This window comes from Thamnophis sirtalis, unplaced genomic scaffold (assembly GCF_051295495.1).
Source record: "Thamnophis sirtalis isolate CommonGarterSnake01/CBP01778 unplaced genomic scaffold, rThaSir2_p1.2 scaffold_10, whole genome shotgun sequence".
Taxonomy (NCBI): domain Eukaryota; kingdom Metazoa; phylum Chordata; class Lepidosauria; order Squamata; family Natricidae; genus Thamnophis; species Thamnophis sirtalis.
The window spans coordinates 2,749,731-2,772,676 of NW_028261390.1; the positions used below are offsets into that span (position 1 = coordinate 2,749,731).

The 22,946-nt window shown below is 45.8% G+C and overlaps 1 protein-coding gene across 1 annotated transcript in view; it reads left to right on the plus strand.

The window, feature by feature from the left end:
- Window positions 1-8,019: 8,019 nt before the first annotated feature.
- The window catches only part of DNAAF9 (dynein axonemal assembly factor 9), a 91,578-nt gene continuing 76,651 nt past the window's right edge, over window positions 8,020-22,946 (plus strand). The window contains 2 exon segments of the mRNA XM_087723924.1: window positions 8,020-8,170; window positions 20,608-20,687. Of these exon segments, the coding sequence (XP_087580050.1) occupies window positions 8,073-8,170; window positions 20,608-20,687 (178 nt within the window). The 5' untranslated portion in view covers window positions 8,020-8,072.

A 22,946-nucleotide genomic window follows, 5' to 3' on the forward strand; every position in this document is an offset into this window, starting at 1 on the left:
ACCATGTTGCTCAGTTTAGGTCTGGGTGTTTTTATTTTGGGGTGTGCAAGATTCTGCCTAAGGCTTTATCTTATCAACTGCCACGCTTAGCCAATTAAATGTATGGCTCGGTTTTGGCTATAAGTCCAGGACTTATTCGTCGTTAATTGAAATTGTTGCAAAATGCCACAATACGTCCAGTTTCCTTATTCCATTTTCTCTTAGCTCCTTGAGTTATAAAGTAACTAATCCCCCACTTCCTTTCTACAATGTTGGTGTGTTTGGTTCAGCTGCCTTTCGTATTGCACAGTTTCCTTTCCTTTTTTTCTTTTTTTGATCCAAACATCAGCTGCTGGTTTTTGTTTTTTTTAAAGTTTTAAATTATATTTTGACAAACCTGGAGTCCAGATGCAAGATGAATCTTGCATGATCTCATTCTGGAGAAGCCAGATCTCTCCTGTGCCAAGGTCGCGCATCGGAAATGAGTCAAAATTCCTGCATTTTTGCCAAAACTAGGAACTCCGCAGAGCCAGCGGTAACAAAAAAAAAAACAGCATAACTGTAACAAGACAAATAAATAAAGGCAGAAATGCAATTAGCTGCAGATTTCAACCCAAAGAGACATCGGCGTTCGAAGTTCACTTTATCTGTAATAACGTAATAAATCATATTCCATTATACGCTCAATTGTGCAGCCCGAAGTTTCGTTTTGACTTATTTTTCCTTGAGCGAAAACGAGTCCATTTCTGTTATCCTTGATTACATATATTTATTATTCCTTCGGAATCTCACTTATGCCGGAGACGTTTTCTCCCATACGTCTATGGATCCGGCGCCCATTATTGGGATTTTGATTCAAAGAATAAAGGAACTCATTTTTCACTGCCAAGAAAAGGGGGAAGGGGTGTGTGTGAAAGCTCCCCCTTCATTTTCAATCCCCGCTTCTGTTCGCCTGACATGTGAAACGCAGGAATATGGTTTAACTGGCATGTTAACCTGGCTCAATGGTAGAAACTGTGAGAGGGATCTTGGAGTCCTAGTGGACAACCATTTAAATAGGAGCCAGCCGTGGGCAGCAGCTGCCAAAAAAGACTGAAAAACAGCCCAAAATTGGCCTGAAAACGGCCCCCAAAACATCCCCAAAAGACTGAAAAACAGCTCGAAAAATGGCCTGAAAATGGCCCAAGAAACAGCCCGAAAATGGCCCCGAAACACCCCCAAATGACAGAAAAGCAGCTTGAAAACGGCCCAAGAAACAGCCTGAAAACGGGCCCAATAACATCTCCAAAAGACTGAAAAACAGCCTGAAAAGTGGCCTGAAAACAGCCTGAAAAATGGCCTCACAACAGCCCAAAAATGGCCTGAAAATGTCCCCAAAACATCCCCAAAAGACAGAAAAGCAGCCCGAATACAGTCTGAAAACCGCCCAAGAAACAGCCTGAAAACGGGCCCAATAACATCTCCAAAAGACTGAAAAACAGCCTGAAAAATGGCCTGAAAACAACCCAAAAAATGGCCTGATAACAGCTCAAAAAACAATCCCCCCAAAACAGAAAAAAAAACATAAAAACGGCCTGAAAACGGCCCAAGAAACAGCCTGAAAACGGGCCCAATATCACCCCAAAGACTGAAAAACAGCCTGAAAAATGGCCTGAAAATGGCCCAAGAAACAGCCCGAAAATGGCTCCAAAACACCCCCAAATGACAGAAAAGCAGCCCGAATACAGTCTGAAAACGGCCCAAGAAACAGCCTGAAAACGGGCCCAATAACATCTCCAAAAGACTGAAAAACAGCCTGAAAAATGGCCTGATAACAGCCCAAAAAACAACCCCCCCAAAACAGAAAAAAAAAACAGAAAAACGGCCTGAAAACGGCCCAAGAAACAGCCTGAAAACGGGCCCAATAACATCTCCAAAAGACTGAAAAACAGCCTGAAAAATGGCCTGATAACAGCCCAAAAAACAACCCCCCCAAAACAGAAAAAAAAACAGAAAAACAGCCTGAAAAATGGCCTGAAAACAACCTCCAAAACATCCCAAAGACAGAAAAAAACAGCCCAAGAAATAGGCTGAATGTGGGCCCAAAAATGGCCATTTTTCGGGCTGTTTTCAGGCGCTCTGGTGCCCGCGAAGACCAGCTGGCTGGCGCACAGGTGTGCACTGGAAACCGGGAGAGCAGCTGGTGATGACGCAGATACCCAAAGAGAGGACTCTTCGTGCCACCTCCAGCATGCGTGTCATATAGGTTAACCATCACGGGGTGAGGGTCTTCTCTTCCACTCACTGAAGGGGTTGCTGGAGGAGGGGCTGCTACTCCTCCCCCACGCCCTTCCTTTTCTAAGCATCTTCAAGATGCTCAGACAGAACAGATGGTCCTCGACATATGACCGTACGGAGGCTGCCTATTGCGGTTGTATGTCGTAACGACTGTAAAATGGAATACTTTATTTAGCTAGGTGCCGTCCCTGTCTCCGGCACCCGGAGGTCAGACGTTTGCATTGGCTTTCTCCGATCCCTGGCGCCTTCTGGCCAGGATGGGCCCAGGGGTGTCTGTCTGCAGCAGTTGTGAGTTTCTTGTGCTTCTACTGCCTCCTTGTGTCGAGAGAACAGACTGCACCTTTTGCAGAAGCCCTCGCTGAGAAGAGGTGGGCTAAATCAAAGCTGCCCAAATGCGACCTTGAGGGAACTCTTGTGCCAAAAAGGATTTTTGCACACACAAATCTGTGCAAAAGTACATCCATCCCAAAACACAAACACACACACACAAACACTTTCCTGCCCTCCTTTGTTAAAAGCAACCCGTAACAGTTGACAGTTTCGTCCCTCAACTGATTCCCAGAGAAAATTTTAGAAGAGAAGAGAAACAGAACAGAATAGAATAGAATAATGGAATAGAACAGAACAGAATAGGATATAGAACAGAATAGAAACAGAACAGAATAGAAACAGAACAGAAACAGAACAGAAGAATAGAATAGAATAGAATAGGAAACAGAAACTGAAGAACACGGAACAAAATAGATCAGAGAACATAAACAGAGTATAAACAGAATAGAACAGAACAGAAACAGAACAGAAGAATAGAATAGAATAGAATAAAATAGAATAGAATAGGAAACAGAAACTGAAGAACAAGGAACAAAATAGATCAGAGAACATAAACAGAGTATAAACAGAATAGAACAGAACAGAACAGAAGAATAAAATAGAATAGAATAGGAAGCAGAAACTGAAGAACACAGAACAAAATAGATCAGAGAACATAAACAGAGTATAAACAGAACAGAACAGAACAGAAACAGAACAGAAGAATAGAATAGAATAGAATAGGAAACAGAAACTGAAGAACACGGAACAAAATTGATCAGAGAACATAAACAGAGTATAAACAGAATAGAACAGAACAGAACAGAACAGAAACAAAACAATAGGAGACCAGAATACTGAATGGAACAAAACAGAACAGAACAGAGTAGAAAAAGAACAGAAGAGAGGACAGAAGTGACGTCAGTTGGTGTTACATACTGACAGACAGTATGGTAGTTTCCACCAAGGTCCTCTGATCCGGCGGGAAAATCCTGAGAGGTGATTGGTTAAGTCGCCTGGCAGCTCCCTATAAAAGGGCTGCTGCCAGAGAGAGTCTCTGCTGGATTGTACATCCTTTGCGCTAATAAAGAGCCGTTGTTACTGTTAGCCTGAGTCTGCCTCTTCCATTCACCCGATCTGACAGTCGGGATCAGGATTTCCGTTACTAAGCAAGGAAGCTGGTTTCATTTTCCTTCAATTCTCTAAAACGTTTCCCACCTTCGCTGCCTCGTACCCCGAGGAGGAGGCCTGTTTCCAAGTCTCCCCAGCCCTTCTCTACAAATTATCTCCCAAAAGCCGGGTGACGGATGATCTACGATTTCTTATTTCGGGAGGAGAAGGCGGCCAGTTTTTATCCCTTATCTCAGCTCTGGAAGATAATCGCTTTGCTTGACCTTCTGTTTTGAGTGTTTTTTTGCACGGGGAAGCATATTTCTCTGCCTTCCTCTCTCTGTTTCCCACCCAGCCTCGTCTCTGGGAGAGCAAAGCCTTTGGAGGAGACAGTCCCAGCTCCAAGGTTAATCTTCTGCCTTGGGAAGAAGAATAGAATTCGGAAGAAGAGCTGTTGGGCTGAGCTGAACAAGGCCTGGGTTTTATGTTCATTTCTCTAGAGAAAGAGGCGTCACTTGGGCGATCCGGACAGAATAATCGAGACCAAACTTGCGGCTTAAAAGAGATGAGTCGAAGCAAAAATATTTACGTCGCTCTCTGATGCTGGCGGCTTAAAGAAAGAAGCCCTCCGGGAGTTAAAAAAACAGCCCTAAAAAGTTTTTTTTAAATCAGGCTTTTTTATTATATTTTTTTCAGCATTCAGTCAAGGTGGATTCTTCACGTTCAATATTAGATTTATTTGATATTTGGATCATTTCTTTCCTTGGCTGTACACAAATTTCCCTCCAAGTTTTCAATGCCGGATGCACATTTTTCTGTTTTGCATTTTATTCTTGTCGATCAAACAAAATAATTCTGTATATAACTATAGAATGTATAGCCGAATAAAAATGGGTAAAAAGTGGGGGGGAAAAGTCACTTTTTAAAGATAATCTCTTCCTCAAATCAAAGACTATCTCTACTCTGAAGGTCTGGAAAAGAAACATTTGCTAGCCAAGCTCCTTTCAAACTCAGCTTCTGCTTCCGTTCTGTGGCCATCCTCTTCTCTAGCTTCAGGTCTTGTTGGAGTCTCCAGAAGTGATTCCTGGGGTATTCGTGTGATACGGTCAAAAGAGTCAAGATGGTGGCCCCCATCTCTGTGGTCTGTTGAGGCCTGCCAGCAGCCAGCGGAGCTGGCGACAGATTCGGACAGTCAGGAGGTTGGGGAGGAACCCGGGCCAGTCCTGGAGTCTGGGGAAGGCTCTGATGAGGGCTCTGTGTTGGAGGCAGAGAGGGGGCCAGAGCCGTCTGACGGTTATCAGCTGCCTTCAGAGTCGGACATCAGTGAGGCAGAAGAACAGCTGGAGCCTGTTCCCAGTATGCGCATGTGCAGAGTTGCCAGACGAAGGGAAGAGCTAAGGAACAGGGGTCGACTTGGGAGTAAGGCCACAGGTGGATGGTGAATGGCCCCTCCCAGAGGGAATAAAAGAGGAGCGACAGGGGAGTGGAGTTTGCAGGAGACAATGAGTTCAATTCATTCAGGTGAAGATCTGTTCCTGACTTCTTGCCAAGGAATTGCTGCTACAGCATGGCGTTTGGAAGATATCGGCCTGGCAGTTCTCCAAGCCCGATAAAGGTTGTGAAATCTCATGAAAGACGGTTGGCCAGGACTTTGCTGGAGAGGAATTCTAAATAAAACCTAAATAAAAAAGGGATTTTATCGGGACAAGGAGTCGGCTTCATGCTTTTGGGAAGCCTAGGTCAGAACACGGTTAAACCTCCCCTGGCATGGGTAACCCACATAAACGTGGGTAAGAGCTTCAAGGGCCCAGCGATAGTCGCCATCTTGACTTTTTTGACCCCGTTTCGGACCCCCTGTGTCTGAAACACGGCTGTGGTTTGAAGGCCTGGAGACTTTCCAGAGCTGCATAGAGGATATTGATTGCTGGTTTAATCATTAAGCTTCCACCCGGTGCCCATGGCATGACTCAAGAGGCTGAGTAAACAAGAATTGGAAGGCCCAAGGTGAGATTGACAGTAATCGACAAAATCATGGCAACAGGGATCAACAGACCAGAAACACAAGGACACCACAACAGGGGAAAGAAGATGGAAAGGGGGCACAAGTGCATCCAGGGAAGATCTGAAACCAAAGCATATTTATTTTGAAACACCCCCCCCCCAAAAATATGGGGTCAGCTCCAGATTTGAAGGCAGTTCAAAATCAATGGAGGAAATCCTTTATCTCTTTCTTCTTCCTTCCTTCCTTCCTTCCTTCCTTCCTTCCTTCCTTCCTTCTCCTCCCTCCTGTCTCTTTCTCCTTCCTTCCTATCTTCATCTCTTTCTTTCTTTCCTTTTCTCCCTTCCTGTCTTTCTTTCCTTCCTTCCTTTTTTCTTTCCTTCAATTTCTCTCCTTCCTTTCCTCCCTCCCATGTCTTTCTCCTTCCTTCCTCTTTCTTTTTCTTTCTTTTTTTCTTTCCTTCCTTCCTTTCACTTTCTTTCAATCCTTTCCTGCCTTTTCTCCCTCCTATGTCTTTCTCCTTCCTTCCTCTTTTTTCTTTCTTTTCCTTTTTTCTCTTTCCTTCCTTCTTTTCCTTTCTCTTTCACTATTTTTTTCCTTTCCTTCCTTTCCTCCCTCCCACGTCTTTCTCCTTCCTTCCTCTTTTTTCTTTCTTTTCCTTTTTTCTCTTTCCTTCCTTCTTTTCCTTTCTCTTTCACTATTTGTTTCCTTTCCTTCCTTTCCTCCCTCCCACATCTTTCTCCTTCCTTCCTAACTCTATCAATCTTTCTTTCTTTTCCTTACTTTCTTTCTCTTTCTCTTTCCTTTCTTCTTTCCCTCCTTTTTTCTTTCTTTCTCTCTCTCTCTCTCTTCCCCTTCCTTCCTTCCTATCTTCCACCCTCCCTCTCTCATCTGAATGTGGCTGTTTGGGGCTTCCTCCTTTCCTGGGACAGATCTCAGCCAGGTGATTTCCAGGGTTTTCTGCTGCAGGAGACGCTTGATTTATGCGGCTGTTTCCAGTTTTATCTAACAATTTCTGTCCAGCAGAAAACTGTAGGTGGTTTTTCTGCCCACACTTTCCCTGGCAAGAAATTGCAGAGCTGCCCTCTGGGTGACCCTTGGAAATAGATGCTGGGCGATGATCATTTTTCAAGCCTTAAACGGTTTATTGGGATTCAGCCCCAGAAAATTACAAAGTTTGATTCTTTTGTTTAAAGGGGGGAAACGGAGCGAGAGAAAAACTTGGTAGAACCTGGCTCATCCCATCAGATTAAGCTTTAGGGTAGAGTTGGAAGGGACCTTGTAGGTCATCTAGTCCACCCCCTGCCCAAGCAGGAGACCCTACACCATTTGTGACAGATGGCAGTCCGGCCTCTTCTGGAAAGCTTCCAGTGATGAAGCTCCCACATTTATATTTGAACGTGTGGGAGAATATCCAGGTGTTTCTTTAAACGTCTCTTAGAAAATGGCATTAAAAATAGCATTAAACCATTGATGTCTCAGTCAGAAATGTGGAAAACTGTAACCGAAAAGTGGAAAAAGAGGAAAAAAACAGGATTATGTAACTGCCCATCTTGTATAGGTGACTCTGGGTGACTCACAGGAGAAATTAGACATAAAACAGTCAAATACTTAAATGATAAATTAATAAGAAAGATAAGATAAGAAACCGCAGGAGAGATTAAAATCAGATGATGCTTAAAACAATGTTTTTAAATCTCATCAATGCCTGGACTTCAACTCCCAGAATCCCCTGGCTCCCATGCTGCATGGGGAATTCTGGGAACGGAAGTCCAGCCACCTTTCAGGTTGCAAAATATGAGCCATAGATCATTCCTGAGAGGCAGCTGTCCATCTCCCTCCCTTCCTCCAGACTTCGCACTCGGCTCCGTGGCATCTTCTTTGCAACTATCCTCTGTGGCTGTTTTAACCCAATTCCATCTCTCCAATCTGTGAAAAGTTCCTGCTGGCTGGGAATCCTGGAAGCTGTAGTCTTGGCTAGGCAGGAAAGGGGGAGGATGGGCCTGGGAGTCCCCAAGGGCGGAGGGCGCCGCTTGGGGAAAGAGGGGCGTTGCTAAGGGCCCGCCTGCTTCCTCCGCGTCCGACAGGGCGGTCGCTAAGGGGCGTGGCCGGCTGCTCTGCAGTTGCCAAGGCAACGCCTTCTCCCTCTCTCCGTCTCTCGCCTTTTTCCACATACACCCCTGCGAACAGCTGCTCCTGGGACGTACCATCTCGGCGGCGAGCAGTGGGGGTGTCCTCCGGCGACGCTAGGGAGGGGGACATCGGAGGAAGGCAAATGGACCCGCCCTTCTGGAGGCGGCGTTTTGACGCTCCTCCCTCGTCCCTCCCTCCAGCCGCTGCTCCGTTGGTACGGCCCGCCCCTCCCGTCAGAGCACTCTGCAGGCCCGGCGGAGGGACAATGGCGCTGCTCCCCTCGCGCAGCCCGCGGGTGCTGCTGCCGCCCCCGGCCCGCAGGGGGCGCTCCAAGGTCCGAGGGGGCGCCCAGCCCGCCGTCAGGTGAGGCTATACACGCGCCGCCGCCTTCGCACGGCTCCCCTGACCCGAGTCGGGCGCTTCCGGGCTGGCCCCTCCCCGGGGAGCCGCGGGTGGGGCAGGGGGCGGGGCCTCGAGAGGGGGCGGGGCCTGGGAGTCTGGGGCACGTGGGGAGGATGGTGGGGGGTGGGGGCAGAGTTTTGGCCCCTTGGGAAGAGTGGTGCAAAGCCTGCAGGAGGGCTAAGGGGATTGTTCTTGGATGGGAGGCCACCAGGAGATCCAGATTTGGGGCGGGGGGGGGGGGTCCTGGATGGTCATGCCAAGGAAACAGGTTGACAGGCGGTCCCTCTTCATGATGGCTTTGCAGAGAAGCATGTTTTGGGGGTTCTCCTTTTCCTTCCCCCCCCCAAAGTTGAAATTTAGCAGAGCTGGAGGGGGTCAGAGGTGGATGGGGCACCACCAGGAAATCCCCCGTCTGCAGACATGACTGTGGTTCTTTAAAAAAAAAACCTCCTGTCTCCTGATGACCCTGCAGAGAAGCATCTTTGGGGTTCTCCCCCTCCCCCAATGTTATAATTTAGCAGAGCTGGCTAAAGTTGGGGTCAGAGGTGGATGGGGCACCACCAGGAAATCCCCTGTCTGCAGACATGACTGTGGTTCTTTAAAAAAAACAACCCTCCTGTCTCCTGATGACCCTGCAGAGAAGCATCTTTGGGGTTCTTCCCCCCCCCCAAAGTTATAATTTAGCAGAGCTGGCTAAAGTTGGGGTCAGAGGTGGATGGGGCACCACCCGGAAAACCCTTCCCCCCCTCTGCAGACATCTCTGTGGTTCTTTAAAGAAGACCCCTCTCATCTCCTGATGACCCTGCAAAGAAGCATCTTTGGGGTTCTCCTCCCCGCCCCAAGTTGAAATTTAGCAGAGCGGAAGGGACCAGAGGTGGATGGGGCACCACCAGGAAATCCCCCGTCTGCCAACATGACTGTGGTTCTTTAAAAAAAAAAAAAAAAACCTTTCCATCCCCCCCACACACAAAAAATCAAAATCCACTCCTGGAATAGTCCAAGATGGCTGCCCCAATTAGCGACCCGGTGCTGTAATTCAACCCAGCAATTTGAGAATTGGGTTGCGTTCCCACAACACGCTCAACCCCCTTTCAGGTGGAATTGGTGCATTTGCAAACCTGGGGGTGGTGGTGGGGGGGAACGAGGAGGATTTGCAGCCCAACTTTGTTGTCCGGATCGTTGTGTTGTGTTGTGTGTTGCACAATCAGGAAGCCGGCTGTCTCAGTGACCCGGTTAGGTGTTGTTGTGTGGATGCATCTTTGAAATATGGGTGACTTGGGAGCGTCGCTGTAGATCCTTTCAAGCCAGTTGCTCGCCTTCTCGCTCTAATCCGTGGGTTGATTGTGAAGAGACCCTAAAGAATCGGAGTGGGGAGGAGGCGGACCTCGACTTACAACAATTCATGTAGTGGCCGTTTAACGTCTTCGCGACCGTCTTCTGCCGCACACCTCCCTAAGACCGATAAGATCGCACAGGATGGGCCTTCTCCAGGTGCCTTCAGCTGGACAATGCCAGCTGGCGACGCCTCGGAGTAGGGCCTTCTCTGTTGCCGCTCCGGCCGTATGGAACGAGCTACCCCCAGAGATCCGGACCCTACCCACTCTCACGGCCTTCCGAAAAGCTATCAAAACCTGGCTTTTCCGGCAGGCCTGGGGCTGTTGACCTCTGGATTGAGGTCCAGCCCCGTTTAGATTGAGTGCATGTTGTGCCTTTTTAAATTTGTCGTGTTTTTATCTGTTTTTAATTTCTCTTAATTTCTGTTTCTGTAAGCCGCCCGGAGTCCTCCGGGATTGGGCAGCCTATAAATTTAATAAACAATTAAACAACGGCTGAAAAAAGTGACTTAGCACGTTTTTTCACCCTTACGACCGTTGCAGCATCCCCATTACCACGTGATACTTGGCAACTCATCTTTATGACGGTCACAGTGCCCTGGAGTCGCGCGTTCCCCGTTTGCGACCTTCTGACAAAGTCATTGGGGAAGCCAGACTCACTTAACGACTGTGTTACTAACTTAACAGCTGCAGTGATTCACTTAAGAGCCTGCAGCGAGAAAGGTGGTGCAAAGGCACGAAGCTCGATAACTGCCTTGCTGAGCAGCAGAAATTTCCTCTTCCCCTTCCTCCTCCTCTTCCTCCTCTCCCTCTCTCGAATTTACTAAACCAAAGTCTTGCTTTGCAGCAGGAATTTGGGGCTCCATTGTCGTAACTTGAGGACTACCTGTCGAGATGATTGATCTGGCCTTCTGGTGAAAATCCAGTCTCTTTCCTGCATCCTTTTATAGTAATAAAACCCTGCCTAAAAATGGCCAAAAGCGCTTCCTCTCCTGAGCCCTTAATAACAAAAGGGTCTTTCCATGCTGGCTGGGGGAATTCTGGGAATTGAAGTCCACAAATCTTAAAAGATAATAAGAGTTGAGAAAGAACTAGAGAGAGTCTGCAGGAGAGATGGGAGCAATTTCAGGAATCTAAGCAAATGAGTGGAAAATCAGCATATTTTTCAGACGAAGGCGTTGATTAGAGGCTAAAACATATGAAGAACCTCGTGGCACGACAAAACCGCGCTCGACTAAAGCACGGCCGATTAAACCACGTCGCTGACGTCATCAGCAGGGCGACAACAGCCAGCGCGGAGAAAAAAGGGCGCTTTAAATAGCGCTTTGAAAGCAAGCCGATTCAAGTTAAGGTAAGGGTTAGGTTTAGGGTTAGGTTTAGGGTTAGGTTAAGGGTTAGGTTAAGGGTTAGGTTTAGGGTTAGGTTTAGGGTTAGGTTAAGGGTTAGGTTTAGGGTTAGGTTAAGGGTTAGGTTTAGGGTTAGGTTTAGGGTTAGGTTTAGGATTAGGTTTAGGGTTAGGTTTAGGGTTAGGTTAAGGGTTAGGATTAGGTTTAGCGTTAGGTTAAGGGTTAGGTTTAGGATTAGGATTAGGTTTAGGGTTAGGTTAAGGGTTAGGTTAAGGGTTAGGGTTAGGTTTAGGGTTAGGTTAAGGGTTAGGTTTAGGGTTAGGTTTAGGGTTAGGTTTAGGGTTAGGTTAAGGGTTAGCTTTAGGGTTAGGATTAGGTTTAGGGTTAGGTTAAGGGTTAGGTTTAGGGTTAGGATTAGGTTTAGGGTTAGGTTAAGGGTTAGGTTTAGGGTTAGGTTTAGGGTTAGGTTTAGGGTTAGGTTTAGGGGGGTTAGGTTTAGGTTTAGGAGTTAATTTTAGCTTTAGCGTTTACAGCGTGCTTTTTTCATCGCACTGTGATGACGTCAGCTACGCAGTTTCGTCGAGCGCGCTTTTGTCGAACGCGGTTTTGTGGTGGAACCGAAGAACCTTTGCTGGAATTGGGTATATGTTAGTTGGACGGAAAGAAGGACCAGGGGTGACATGATAGTAGTCTTCTAATATTTGAGGGGCTGCCCCAAAGAACGAGGGAGTCAAGCTACTCTCCGAAGGAATAGAAGGCAGGACGAGAAGCAACGGATGGAAACTAATCAAGGAGAGAAGGAACCCAGAATTAAGGAGACATTTCCTGACATGAGGACAATCAGTGGAAGTTGAACCTCCAGAAGTTGTGGGTGCTCCACTAGTGTTTCCTGCCTGAGCAGGGGGTTGGACTAGAAGACCTCCAAGGTCCCTTCCAACGATTCTATGTTCTACATTCTAACGGGTTCTTTGTAGCGCAGTAGTGTCGGTTGTTGTTTTTTTGTGTCTCACAACCCTTTTGTTCAGCAACCCTTCGAAATCACAACAGCATTGGGGGGGGGGGAGAAGGATCTCGTGACCAGTCCTCATACTTACAACCGTCACAGCCTTCCTACACTCAGAGGATCAAAATTGGGGTGCTTGATAAGCAGACACGGAGTTTATGTTGTTGTTGTTGTCGTTGTCGTTGGCGGCCTAAGCAAAAAACAGCAGCCGAAAATGCAAGCCTGGGAAAAAAAGATTGGCGTGTGATGAGGGTTTAATTGTGGGTTATTTTGGAGAAGCAGGGAGTGGGGAATTCTGGGAGTTGAAGTCCGCACATCTTTTAAAAGTGGCCCAGGTTGGACTTCCCCCTTGTGATCTCCAGAGAAATCTACTGCAGCCTTTGGTCATATTTCTCTTCCTTTTTAAAAGGGAAATATTTTATTTTGTTTATGCAAACCTAACCTCTTTGCAACACATTATACTTCTTTTACGTGTGTGTTGTGTTCCTTTTATCTGTACATACAAATCTTATATACCCAAATCTATCTATCTATCTATCTATCTATCTATCTATCTATCTATCTATCTATCTATCTATCTATCTATCTATCTATCTATCTATCTATCATCTATATCTATCTATATATCTGTATATCTATCATCTATCTCATCTATCTATCTATCTATCTATCTATCTATCTATCTATCTATCTATCTATCTATCTATCTATCTATCTATCATCTATATCTATCTATATATCTGTATATCTATCATCTATCTCATCTATCTATCTATCTATCTATCTATCTATCTATCTATCTATCTATCTATCTATCATCTATATCTATCTATATATCTGTATATCTATCATCTATCTCATCTATCTATCTATCTATCTATCTATCTATCTATCTATCTATCTATCATCTATATCTATCTATATATCTGTATATCTATCATCTATCTCATCTATCTATCTATCTATCTATCTATCTATCTATCTATCTATCTCTATCTATCTATCTATCTATCTATCTATCTATCTATCATCTATATCTATCTATCTATCTATCTATCATCTATCTATATCTATGTATGTATCTATCTATCATCTATATCTATCTATCTATATCTATCTATCTATATCATCTATCTATTAATCATCTTATCTATCTATCTATCATCTATCTATCATCTATCTTTCTATCATCTATCAATCATCAATCATCTATCTAACATCTATCTATATCTATCATCTATCATCTATCTGTCTGTTTGTCTGTCTATCTATCTATCTATCTATCTATCTGTATCATCTATCTATTAATCATCTATCTATCTATCTATCTATCTATCTATCTATCTATCTATCTATCTATCTATCTATCATCTATCAATCATCTATCTATCATCTATCTATCTATCATCTATCTATCTAACTAACTATCTAACTAACTAACTAACTAACTAACTAACTAACTATCTAAATACTTACCTACCTATCTACCTACCTACCTACCTACCTACCTACCTACCTATCTATACATATTTTCATATAACTCTTCTATCAATTCTATATCATCTTATATCCTTTTAATTCCTACTATTGTTGTCTGCAGTCTATTTTGTATTTCTACCTTTTATTCATTCTCCGGTTTTCTACCTGTTTTTTAATTTCTTGGTCTTTCTGCTTTTTAAAAAAAATCTCTCTTTCTATTTGCATGGAAGGGCAAATAGGTGACAGGTAACTTAATACATTCTCAACTACCGCTTAATATCTACCAGTCCTCACAGGAGAAGAATGCAACATAAATTCTGAGGAATGTGTGAAACTAAACCCAGCAACTTATAAGGATCTTGGGGTGTTAGGTAACCTTGTCCCCAATGAACCAAGGACAGAGGAGCTCACGTTTCTTTGGGTGAGGGTGCTGCACGCATGTGCATGCGTGCGCATGCGTGTGCATGCGTGTACGCATATCCCCTGCAGCACAGCGGATTCGCATTACTTGTAGTCCTCGGTTTCTGCACTGTTGCAATGACATGAAGAAAATCCAGGCGCTCGGGCACTTATCAGAGGCGGGTTGCTCCTGATTCGGTTGAACCGGTGGCGGAATTCAAGCCCGGGCTGCAGAGCTAGCAGTGACCCAGGCCTGCCACGCCCCAGAATTGGTTGCCTCGCAGCCACTGGGCCGCCGCCATTTTGGTTTTTTAGTGACTGCGCATGCACAGTTCCCTGTAAATGGTTCTGTGCACGCATGAAGAATAATTTACATTGAACAGCGCGCATGTATGCGCATTGTGTAGTCCAGTGTTTCTCAACCTTGGCAACTTGAAGATGTCTGGACTTCAACTCCCAGAATTCCCCAGCCAGCGAATGCAAAAAATTCGATTGGTATAGATCTGTGGACTTCGACTCCCAGAATTCTGGGAGTTGAAGTCCATAGAACAGTGTTTCTCAACCTTGGCAACTTGAAGATGTCTGGACTTCAACTCCCAGGTTAACAACGCTTAGCGTCTAGTCCAGTGTTTCTCAACCTTGGCAACTTGAAGATGTCCGGACTTCAACTCCCAGAATTCCCCAGCCAGCATTCGCTGGCTGGGGAATTCTGGGAGTTGAAGTCCGGACATCTTCAAGTTGCCAAGGTTGAGAAACACTGGTGTAGTAAAACTGACAGCAACCCACCCCTGCCTCGTATTTATGACGGGTGACAAAGAGTCCCGTGATCTCCATTTCCCAGCTGGCTTTTCCCCAAGGAAAATCAATTGGGGAGGGTGGGGGGGAAGCAAGATTCACTTAACGGCCGTGTGATTCGCTTAACGGCCGCAGTGATTTGATTAGCAACCGTGACAAGGAAGGAAAGTCATCAATGGGGCAAACGTCACTCAACCGCCTTGCCTCGGCATCAGAAATGTTGGGCTCGGTGTTGCGTCGTTAAGTCGAGGACTCCCTGTAAAAAAATCTAAGCATAGCTCTTCTCCTCCTCACCTTGGCAATAAAAGGTCATAAAGCAGGGCGCAGCACACTTAACAAGGGCCTCCCTCGGCCTCGTAAATAGTCCCTATGGAGGTTGTAGGTTGGAGATATCTGCATTTGGGGAAACTTCTGCCTGGCTTCGAAGCCCAGACGCCTTTCAAGCACGCTGGGAAAGGAGATTTCAGCCCCCAAGAATGTGTTGCATTCCACAGCTTAGAAGAGCCGATTGTCCTGGGGGTCTGTGTGGGGGGCTTTGTGAAGGAGGTTTGTGTGCAGGCAAGGCTGGTGGGGTAGGAAATGAACAGAGTGGAGGGAAAGAAAGAAAGAGAAAGAAAGAAAAGGGACTGGATGCGGGCTAACAAGCTTGTACTCAACCCAGAAAAGACCGAGTGGCTGTTGTGTTTCCCTCCCAAAAATTTGGCTAGTGTTCCAACGATCAGGCTGGGGGGTCAAAATTTACACCCCTCAGACAGGGTTCGCAACTTGGGAGTCCTCCTGGACCCACAGCTGACTTTTGATCACCACCTGTCGGCTGTGACCAGGGGGGCATTTGCCCAGGTTCGCCTGGTGCGCCAGTTGCGGCCCTACCTGAATCGGGAGGCTCTCACAACAGTCACTCGCGCCCTCGTGACCTCTAGGCTGGAATACTGCAACGTGCTCTACATGGGGCTGCCCTTGAAGAGCATTCGGCGGCTTCAGCTAGTCCAGAATGCGGCCGCGCGAGTGATCGTGGGTGCACCTCGGTTCACCCACATAACACCTATCCTCCGCGAGCTGCACTGGCTACCTGTTGGCCTCCGTGTGCACTTCAAGGTGCTTCTTACTACCTATAAAGCCCTTCATGGTAGTGGATCTGCGTACTTGGGAGACCGCCTTCTGCCAATTACCTCCTCCCGACCCATAAGATCCCACAGATTAGGCCTCCTCCGAGTGCCATCTGCCAGCCAGTGTCGGCTGGCAACTACGCGGAGGAGAGCCTTTTCTGTAGCAGCTCCGACCCTCTGGAACGATCTCCCCGTGGGGATTCGTACCCTCACCACCCTTCAGACCTTCCGCACAGCCCTCAAGATCTGGCTATCCCGCCAGGCCTGGGGGTAAAGATCATAGTTTGCCCCCGCCCGAATGTTGAATGAATGTTGTTTGATCTTAACTACACACTGTATTTTTATGTTATTGTATGTCTTCCCCTCCCATAAGTTGTTAGCCGCCCTGAGTCCCCCCAGGGAAAAGGGCGGCCTATAAATAAACACAACTGAACTGAACTGAAAAAGAAAGAAAGAAAGAAAAAGAAAGAAAGAAAGAAAGAAAAAAAGAAAAAAGAAAGAAAGGTGGAAAAGGAAGGAAGGAAGCAGATGGAGGAAAGGAGGGAAGAAAGAAAGAAAGAAAGAAAAGAAAAAGGGAGGAAAAGGAAGGAAGGAAGCAGACAGCAAGGAAAGGAGGGAAGGAAGGAATACAAGGAAGAAAGAAACATGGGAAGACAGGAAAGAAAGAGAAAGGAAGGAAGAAATGTAGAGAGTGGAAGGAAGGAAGGAAGAAAGACAGGAAAAGAAGGAAGGAAGACAGGAAAGGAAGGAAGGAAGACAAAGAAAGAAATGTGGGAAGACAGGAAAGAAACAGAAAAAGAAAAGGAAGGAAGATAGGAAGGAAGGAAGACAAGAAAGAAAAACAGAAAGAAAGGAAAGAAAGGGTGGAAAAGGAAGGAAGCAGATGGAGGAAAGGAGGGAAGAAAGAAAGAAAGAAAGAAAATAAGAAAGAAAGAAAAAGGAAGGAAGGAAGCAGACAGTGAGGAAAGAAGGGAAGGAAGGAATACAAGGAAGAAAGAAAGAAACATGGGAAGACAATAAAGAAAGACAAAGGAAGGAAGAAATGTAGAGAGTGGAAGGAAGAAAGGAAGGAAGGAAGGAAGGAAGACAGGAAAGAAACAGAAAAAGAAAAGGAAGAAAGAAAGAAAGATAGGAAGGAAGACTAGAAAGAAAAACAAAGAAAGAAAGGAAAGAAAGAAGATAACTGCCACAATTACTGCTTTTTGTATATACAGGTACTCAACCTATGACCTCAGTTGTGTCCCAAAATTCTTGAGTAAGACAGTTAAGTGAGTTTTGCCCCATTTTACGATGTTTCTTGCCGCCGTTGTTCAGTGAATCACGGCGGTTGTTAAGTTAGTCACCCAGGTTGTTCATTGAATCTTTCTTCCTCATTGACTTTGCCTGTCAAAAGGGAAGCGTCTGACATTGGGACACTGCAACCGTCATAAGTATGAAACATTTGCCAAGGCTCTTGATCTCGATGACTGGGTGTGGTTGCTGTGAAAAAACGGTGATCGTTCACTTTTTTTCCCCGTGCCGTTGTAACTTCGAGCATTCACTAAAACGAAGTATTGTAAGGACTAACCAATAAAAGCCGTTAACCTGGGCTTCTCCTTCTCCCGACAAAACCCCTTTTTATGACGCTTATGTGAATTCCTCTCCTTCACATCCAGCAAAGTCCCGGCAAACAGTCTTTCAAGGGTGAATTTACAAGCACAGACCTTATCAGGCTTGGAGAGCTGCCAGGCTCATATCTTCCAAACACAACAGCTGTGCAAGAAAATACTTGGCAAGGAGTCTCTGAGAGCCACGAACAAATCTTCACACTAATTAATCTAACTAATTGTCTCCTGCAAACTCCACACCCCTTTAATTTATAAGAGCCTGAAGCCAACTCCTTGTCCCGACAAAAAACCCTTTTATTAATTGGCTGTCAATTCTGCTCCTTCACATCCGGCAAAGTCTTTCAAAGGAGGATTTACAGTCACAGACCTTATCTGGCTTGGAGAGCTGCCAGGCTGATCTCTGCAGAACTTGGCAAGGAGTCTCGGAGAGTCACGAACCAATGAAGCGAACTGATTGTCTCCTGCAAACTCCACTCCCCTTTCGCTCCCCTTTCATTCCCTCTGGGAGGGGCCATTCACCATCCACTTGTGGCCTTACTCCCAAGTCGACCCCTGTTTGTTAGCTCTCCCCTTCTCCTGGCAGCTCTGCGCATGCGCACACTGGGAACAGGCTCCAGCTGTTCTTCCGCCTCACTGATGTCTGACTCCGAAGGCAGCTGATAACTGTCGGACAGCTCTGTCCCCCTCTCTGCCTCCGACACAGAGCCCTCCTCAGAGCCCTCCCCAGACTCCAGGACTGGCCCAGGTTCCTCCCCAACCTCCTCACTGTCCGAATCTGCCGCCAGCTCCACTGGCAACTGGCAGGCCACAACAGACCGCAGAGTTGGGGGCCGCCATCTTGACTCTTTTGACCAAATCACACGAATAGCCCAGGAGTCACCGCTGGAGAGACTCCAACAAGACCTGAAGCTAGAGATGAAGATGGCCACAAAATGGAAGCAGAAGCTGAGTTTGGAAGGATCTTGGCTACCAAATCTTTCTTTTCCTGCACTTTCAGAGTAGAGATAGTCTTTGATTTGAGGGAGAGATTTCAAAAGTGACTTTTGTTTTACTTTTACCCATTTTTATTTGGCTCTACATTCGATACATGCAGAATTATGTTCTTTGATCGACAAGAATCAAATGCGAAAGGGAAAAATGTGTATCCGACATGAAAAACGTGGGGTAAAACTCCAGGGATTGATGCCCACGTCCCTCCCCAACCCTCCTCACTGTCCGAGTCTTTGCAATTTTTGAAATTTAAAATTTCTAAGCGCCGTCTCAGATTGACTTCTGAGAACGTATAAAAATAACCCCAAGGAAATGAGTCAGCCTTTCTCGGCTCGCTCCAAGATTTCAGGCCAGCGGAATTGCTCTCAAGTCATTTTCCTACACATCTGCAAGAGCCTCTCTTGACATTTTCTGCCCTTCTTCTCTACTATTCCATTCCCCCCGTTTTTTATTTATTCTTCGTTTAATTTGACGGTGCTTTTCAACATCATCTTTCCTGACTTTCCACGGTCGTAAGTTGAGGACTCCCTGCATTTCCTGCTGGCGGTTGAAACCGTTATTTCTTTTTCTTATTTTTTTAAAAAGTTTTTTTAATTAAACACAAATTGTAGCAATAGCAGTTAGACTTATATACCGCTTCCTAGGGCTTTCAGCCCTCTCTAAGCGGTTTACAGAGTCAGCATATCCGCCCCCAACAACAATCCGGGTCCTCATTTCACCCACCTCGGAAGGATGGAAGGCTGAGTCAACCTTGAGCCGGTGAGATTTGAACCGCCGAACTGTAGATAACAGTCAGCTGAAGTGGCCTGCAGTACTGCAGCCTAACCACTGCGCCACCTCGGCTCTATGTTAAAACATCGGACACCATGTAACCATCCTGGCAAAGCCATACAAATACCATGCATACGAAGATATAAAGTTATACATGATAAGCACCGTGCTGATTTACAATTGGTCTATTCAGCGTTTCCAAATATAAAAAATATCGTAATTCCAGCCGTGTTGCCTTGTTTTTCATCTTCTAATCTTTAAGCACGGCTGGCTGGGGAATTCTGGGAGTTGAAGTCCACAAGTCTTAAAAGTTCCCAAGTTTGGACACCAAGGGTTGTTTATCTCCTGTGTGGGAGATACAATATGTTTGCCCCGAGTCGGTCATGGCAGAATCTGGGACTTCTCGGCTTAAAGGAAGAAAAAAATAATAATCTCAAATGCTTTTCCCTGGATCTGTCGGTTTTGTCGGCTGGAATTTGGCACCCAAGCTATAAAAATCCCTGGCTGGCTGTCAGAACAGAAATGACGGTTTTCAAGAATATTTATAACATCTGGGACAAATTTTATCGATGGTTGGAACAAAATAGGAAAGACCCCCCAACACCTAAGATTTATAGAACGGAGCAGTGGTTCCCAAACTTAGCAACTTTAAGACTTGTGGACTTCAACTCCCAGAATTCTCCAGGCAGCAGACCTCTTGAATAAACCACTGGAATAGAGATTAGAATTATGCATGAAAACTACAACAGTGCAAATGTATAAGATCAAAAACTAAGCATCATTGGTTAGAAAGACAATATGGAGATCATAACACTCCTTAAGAAGTAACATTTGACTGAAATCATATAGTTTGTCTGAAATGGCCTAGGCTGTTTTCCTGCCTGAGTAGGGGGTTAGACTAGAAGACCTCCAGGGTCCCTTCCAACTCTATTCTATTCTGTTCTATTTTATTCTGCATTCTATTCTAGTCTATTCTGCATTCTATTCTTTCTAATTCTATTCTATTCTACTAAATTGTATTCTATTTTGAATTCTGTTCTGTTTTATTCTTTCTAATTCTATTCTATATTCTATTTTATTTTGAATTCAATTCAGTTCAGTTCAATTCTATTCTTTTTAATTCTATTCTATTCTGCATTCTATTCTCTTCTCCAGTATTTATTCTACTCTGCATTCTATTCTTTCTAATTCTATTCTATTCTCTAGTATTTAGTCTATTCTATTCTTTCTAATTCTAATCTATTCTACCAAATTATATTCTATTTTGAATTCTGTTCTATTTTTTTTTAATTCTATTCTATTCTATTTTTTTCATTCTTATTTCTATTCTGTTCTTTCTAATTCTGCATTCTATTCTATTTTGAATTCAGTTCAGTTCAGTTCTATTCTATTTTCTTTCAAATTCTGTTCTGTTTCTATAGCATTTTGCAAAACTGCAGAAGGCCAAAAAAAAAAAACGGGGGGGGGGGTACTCTTTGCTTTGCCAATTCGGCATAAAACAACTCGTCTCCTTCCTCTCCCACCGCAACCTCTTAATTCTTGTCCGTCCCCCCCCTTTCTCTTCCCAGTTGCAGCAGACTTCGACAAATTCAAAACATTCTGACGGAGAGCAACAAGTCCCAGCCAGATGGCATCCTCTGCATTTTGGGTAAATTCTTTTCACCCTTCACATGCATTGACTGGTGTGTTTGTGTGTGTGTGTGTGCGCTGTGTGAAAGGGACGAAGTGGCACTTGGTAGCCTGAGTGAGGAGCATTTGATCCGTGCCAAGCTTCTTCCTCGTAGAGAAGGTGGCTGCTTTTTATGGAATTTATAATTCTATGAATTATAGCATTGATGGAATTTCCTCTCCTAAGGGGAGGATAAGAAAATGAAAAAGGCCTTTATTCTCTCATTCTGGACTCTTTCACACACACACACTGTGACCCGTCAAAACCGCGGAGGACAAAATTGCGCTCGACGAATCGCTTTGACGTCATCACAGCGTGACGCAAAAAATTAAAAATTGAAATAAAATTAAAATTAAAGCAAGCCGATTCACATAAAGGTAAGGGTTAGGGTTAGGGTTAGGTTAAGGGTTAGGGTTAGGTTTAGAGCGTTAGGGTTACGTTTAGCATTAGGTTAAGGGTTAGCGTTAGGTTTAGCGTTAGGTTAAGGGTTACGTTTAGGGTTAGATTTAGGGTTAGGTTAAGGGTTAGGTTTAGGGTTAGATTTAGGGTTAGGTTAAGGGTTACGTTTAGGGTTAGGTTTAGGGTTAGGTTTAGGGTTAGGTTTGGGGGGGTTAGGGTAAGGTTTTCGCTTTATTTGTACATTTTTCTATCACAGCGCGATGTTTTCGTCGCGCTGTGATGACGTCAAATGCGCACTTTCGTCGAGCGCGATTTTGTCCTCCGCGGTTTTGTGGTGGAACCCACACACCCCCCCTTCTCCAGCTTTTTCCCCGAATAAGACAGACAGTGCAGGATAAACCAGGTTCGCCTGGTACGTCAGTTGCGCCCCTTCCTGGATCGGGATGCTCTGTGCAGATTCACTCACTCCCTCATCCTTTCTCCCCTGGACTACTGCAACGCTCTCTACGTGGGGCTGCCCTTGAAGAGCACCCGGAGGCTTCAGCTGGTCCAGAATACGGCCGCGCGGGTTATCATGGGGGCACCTAGATGCTCCCATGTTACGCCCCTTTTAGGCGGCCTGCACTGGTTGCCGGTTGTCTTCCGGGTGCGATTCAAGGTACTAATTATGACCTTTAAAGCGCTCCATGGCTTAGGCCCAGGGTACCTGCGAGACCACCTACTGCCACCGGTAGCCTCCCACCGTCCAGTGCGATCCCACAGAGTTGGCCTCCTCAGGGTGCCGTTGGCCGGATAGTGTCGGCTAGCCACCCCCAGGGGGGAGAGCCTTCTCTGTGGGAGCGCCTTCCCTCTGGAATGAGCTGCCCCCGGAGCGTCGTATAATCCCCGACCTTAGCTTTCATGGCTAAGGCAGGACTAGAACTCCCTGTCACCTGGCGACTGGCCCAAAGTGACCCAGCTGGCTTTCATGGTTAAGGCAAAACTAGAACTCACTGTCTCCTAGTGACTGCCCCAAAGTCACCCAGCTGGCTTTCATGGTTAAGGCAGAACTAGAACTCACGATCTCCTGGTGATAGCCCCAAAGTCACCCAGCCAGCTCTCATGGCAGGACTAGAACTCCTTGTCCCTTGGTGATTGGCCCAAAGTCACCCATCTGGCTTTTGTGGCTAAGGCAGTACTAGAACTCACCGTCACCTGGTGACTGGCCCAAAGTCACTTAGCTGGCTTTTATAGTTAAGTCTGAACTAGAACTCCCCATCTCCTGGTAACCGGCCCACAGTCACCCAGCCAGCTTTCATGGCTAAGGCAGGACTATAACTCCCAGTCACTCGGTGACCGGCCCAAAGTCACCCAGCTGGCTTTCACGGTTAAGGCAGAACTAGAACTCACCATCTCCTGGTGATAGCCCCAAAGTCACCCAGCCAGCTCTCATGGCAGGACTAGAACTCCCTGTCCCTTGGTGATTGGCCCAAAGTCACCCATCTGGCTTTCGTGGCTAAGGCAGTACTAGAACTCACCGTCACCTGGTGACTGGCCCCAAGTCACTTAGCTGGCTTTTATGGTTAAGTCTGAACTAGAACTCCCCGTCTCCTGGTAACCGGCCCACAGTCACCCAGCCGGCTTTCATGGTTAAGGCAGAACTAGAACTCACCCTCTCCTCCTTCCTCGCCTGGTGCCTTAACCACTAGACCAAACTGTCTCTCCAGCTGGTGGAAATGAAACGAAGGCAGAACTTGGGCCAAGAACAGGTGCCAGATGGAAGGTGGGAAGGAGATTTATTACTGAAACGCTGACAGCATTTAACCTTGTTCTGACTTGCCTAAAAATTAGCCGGGTGTT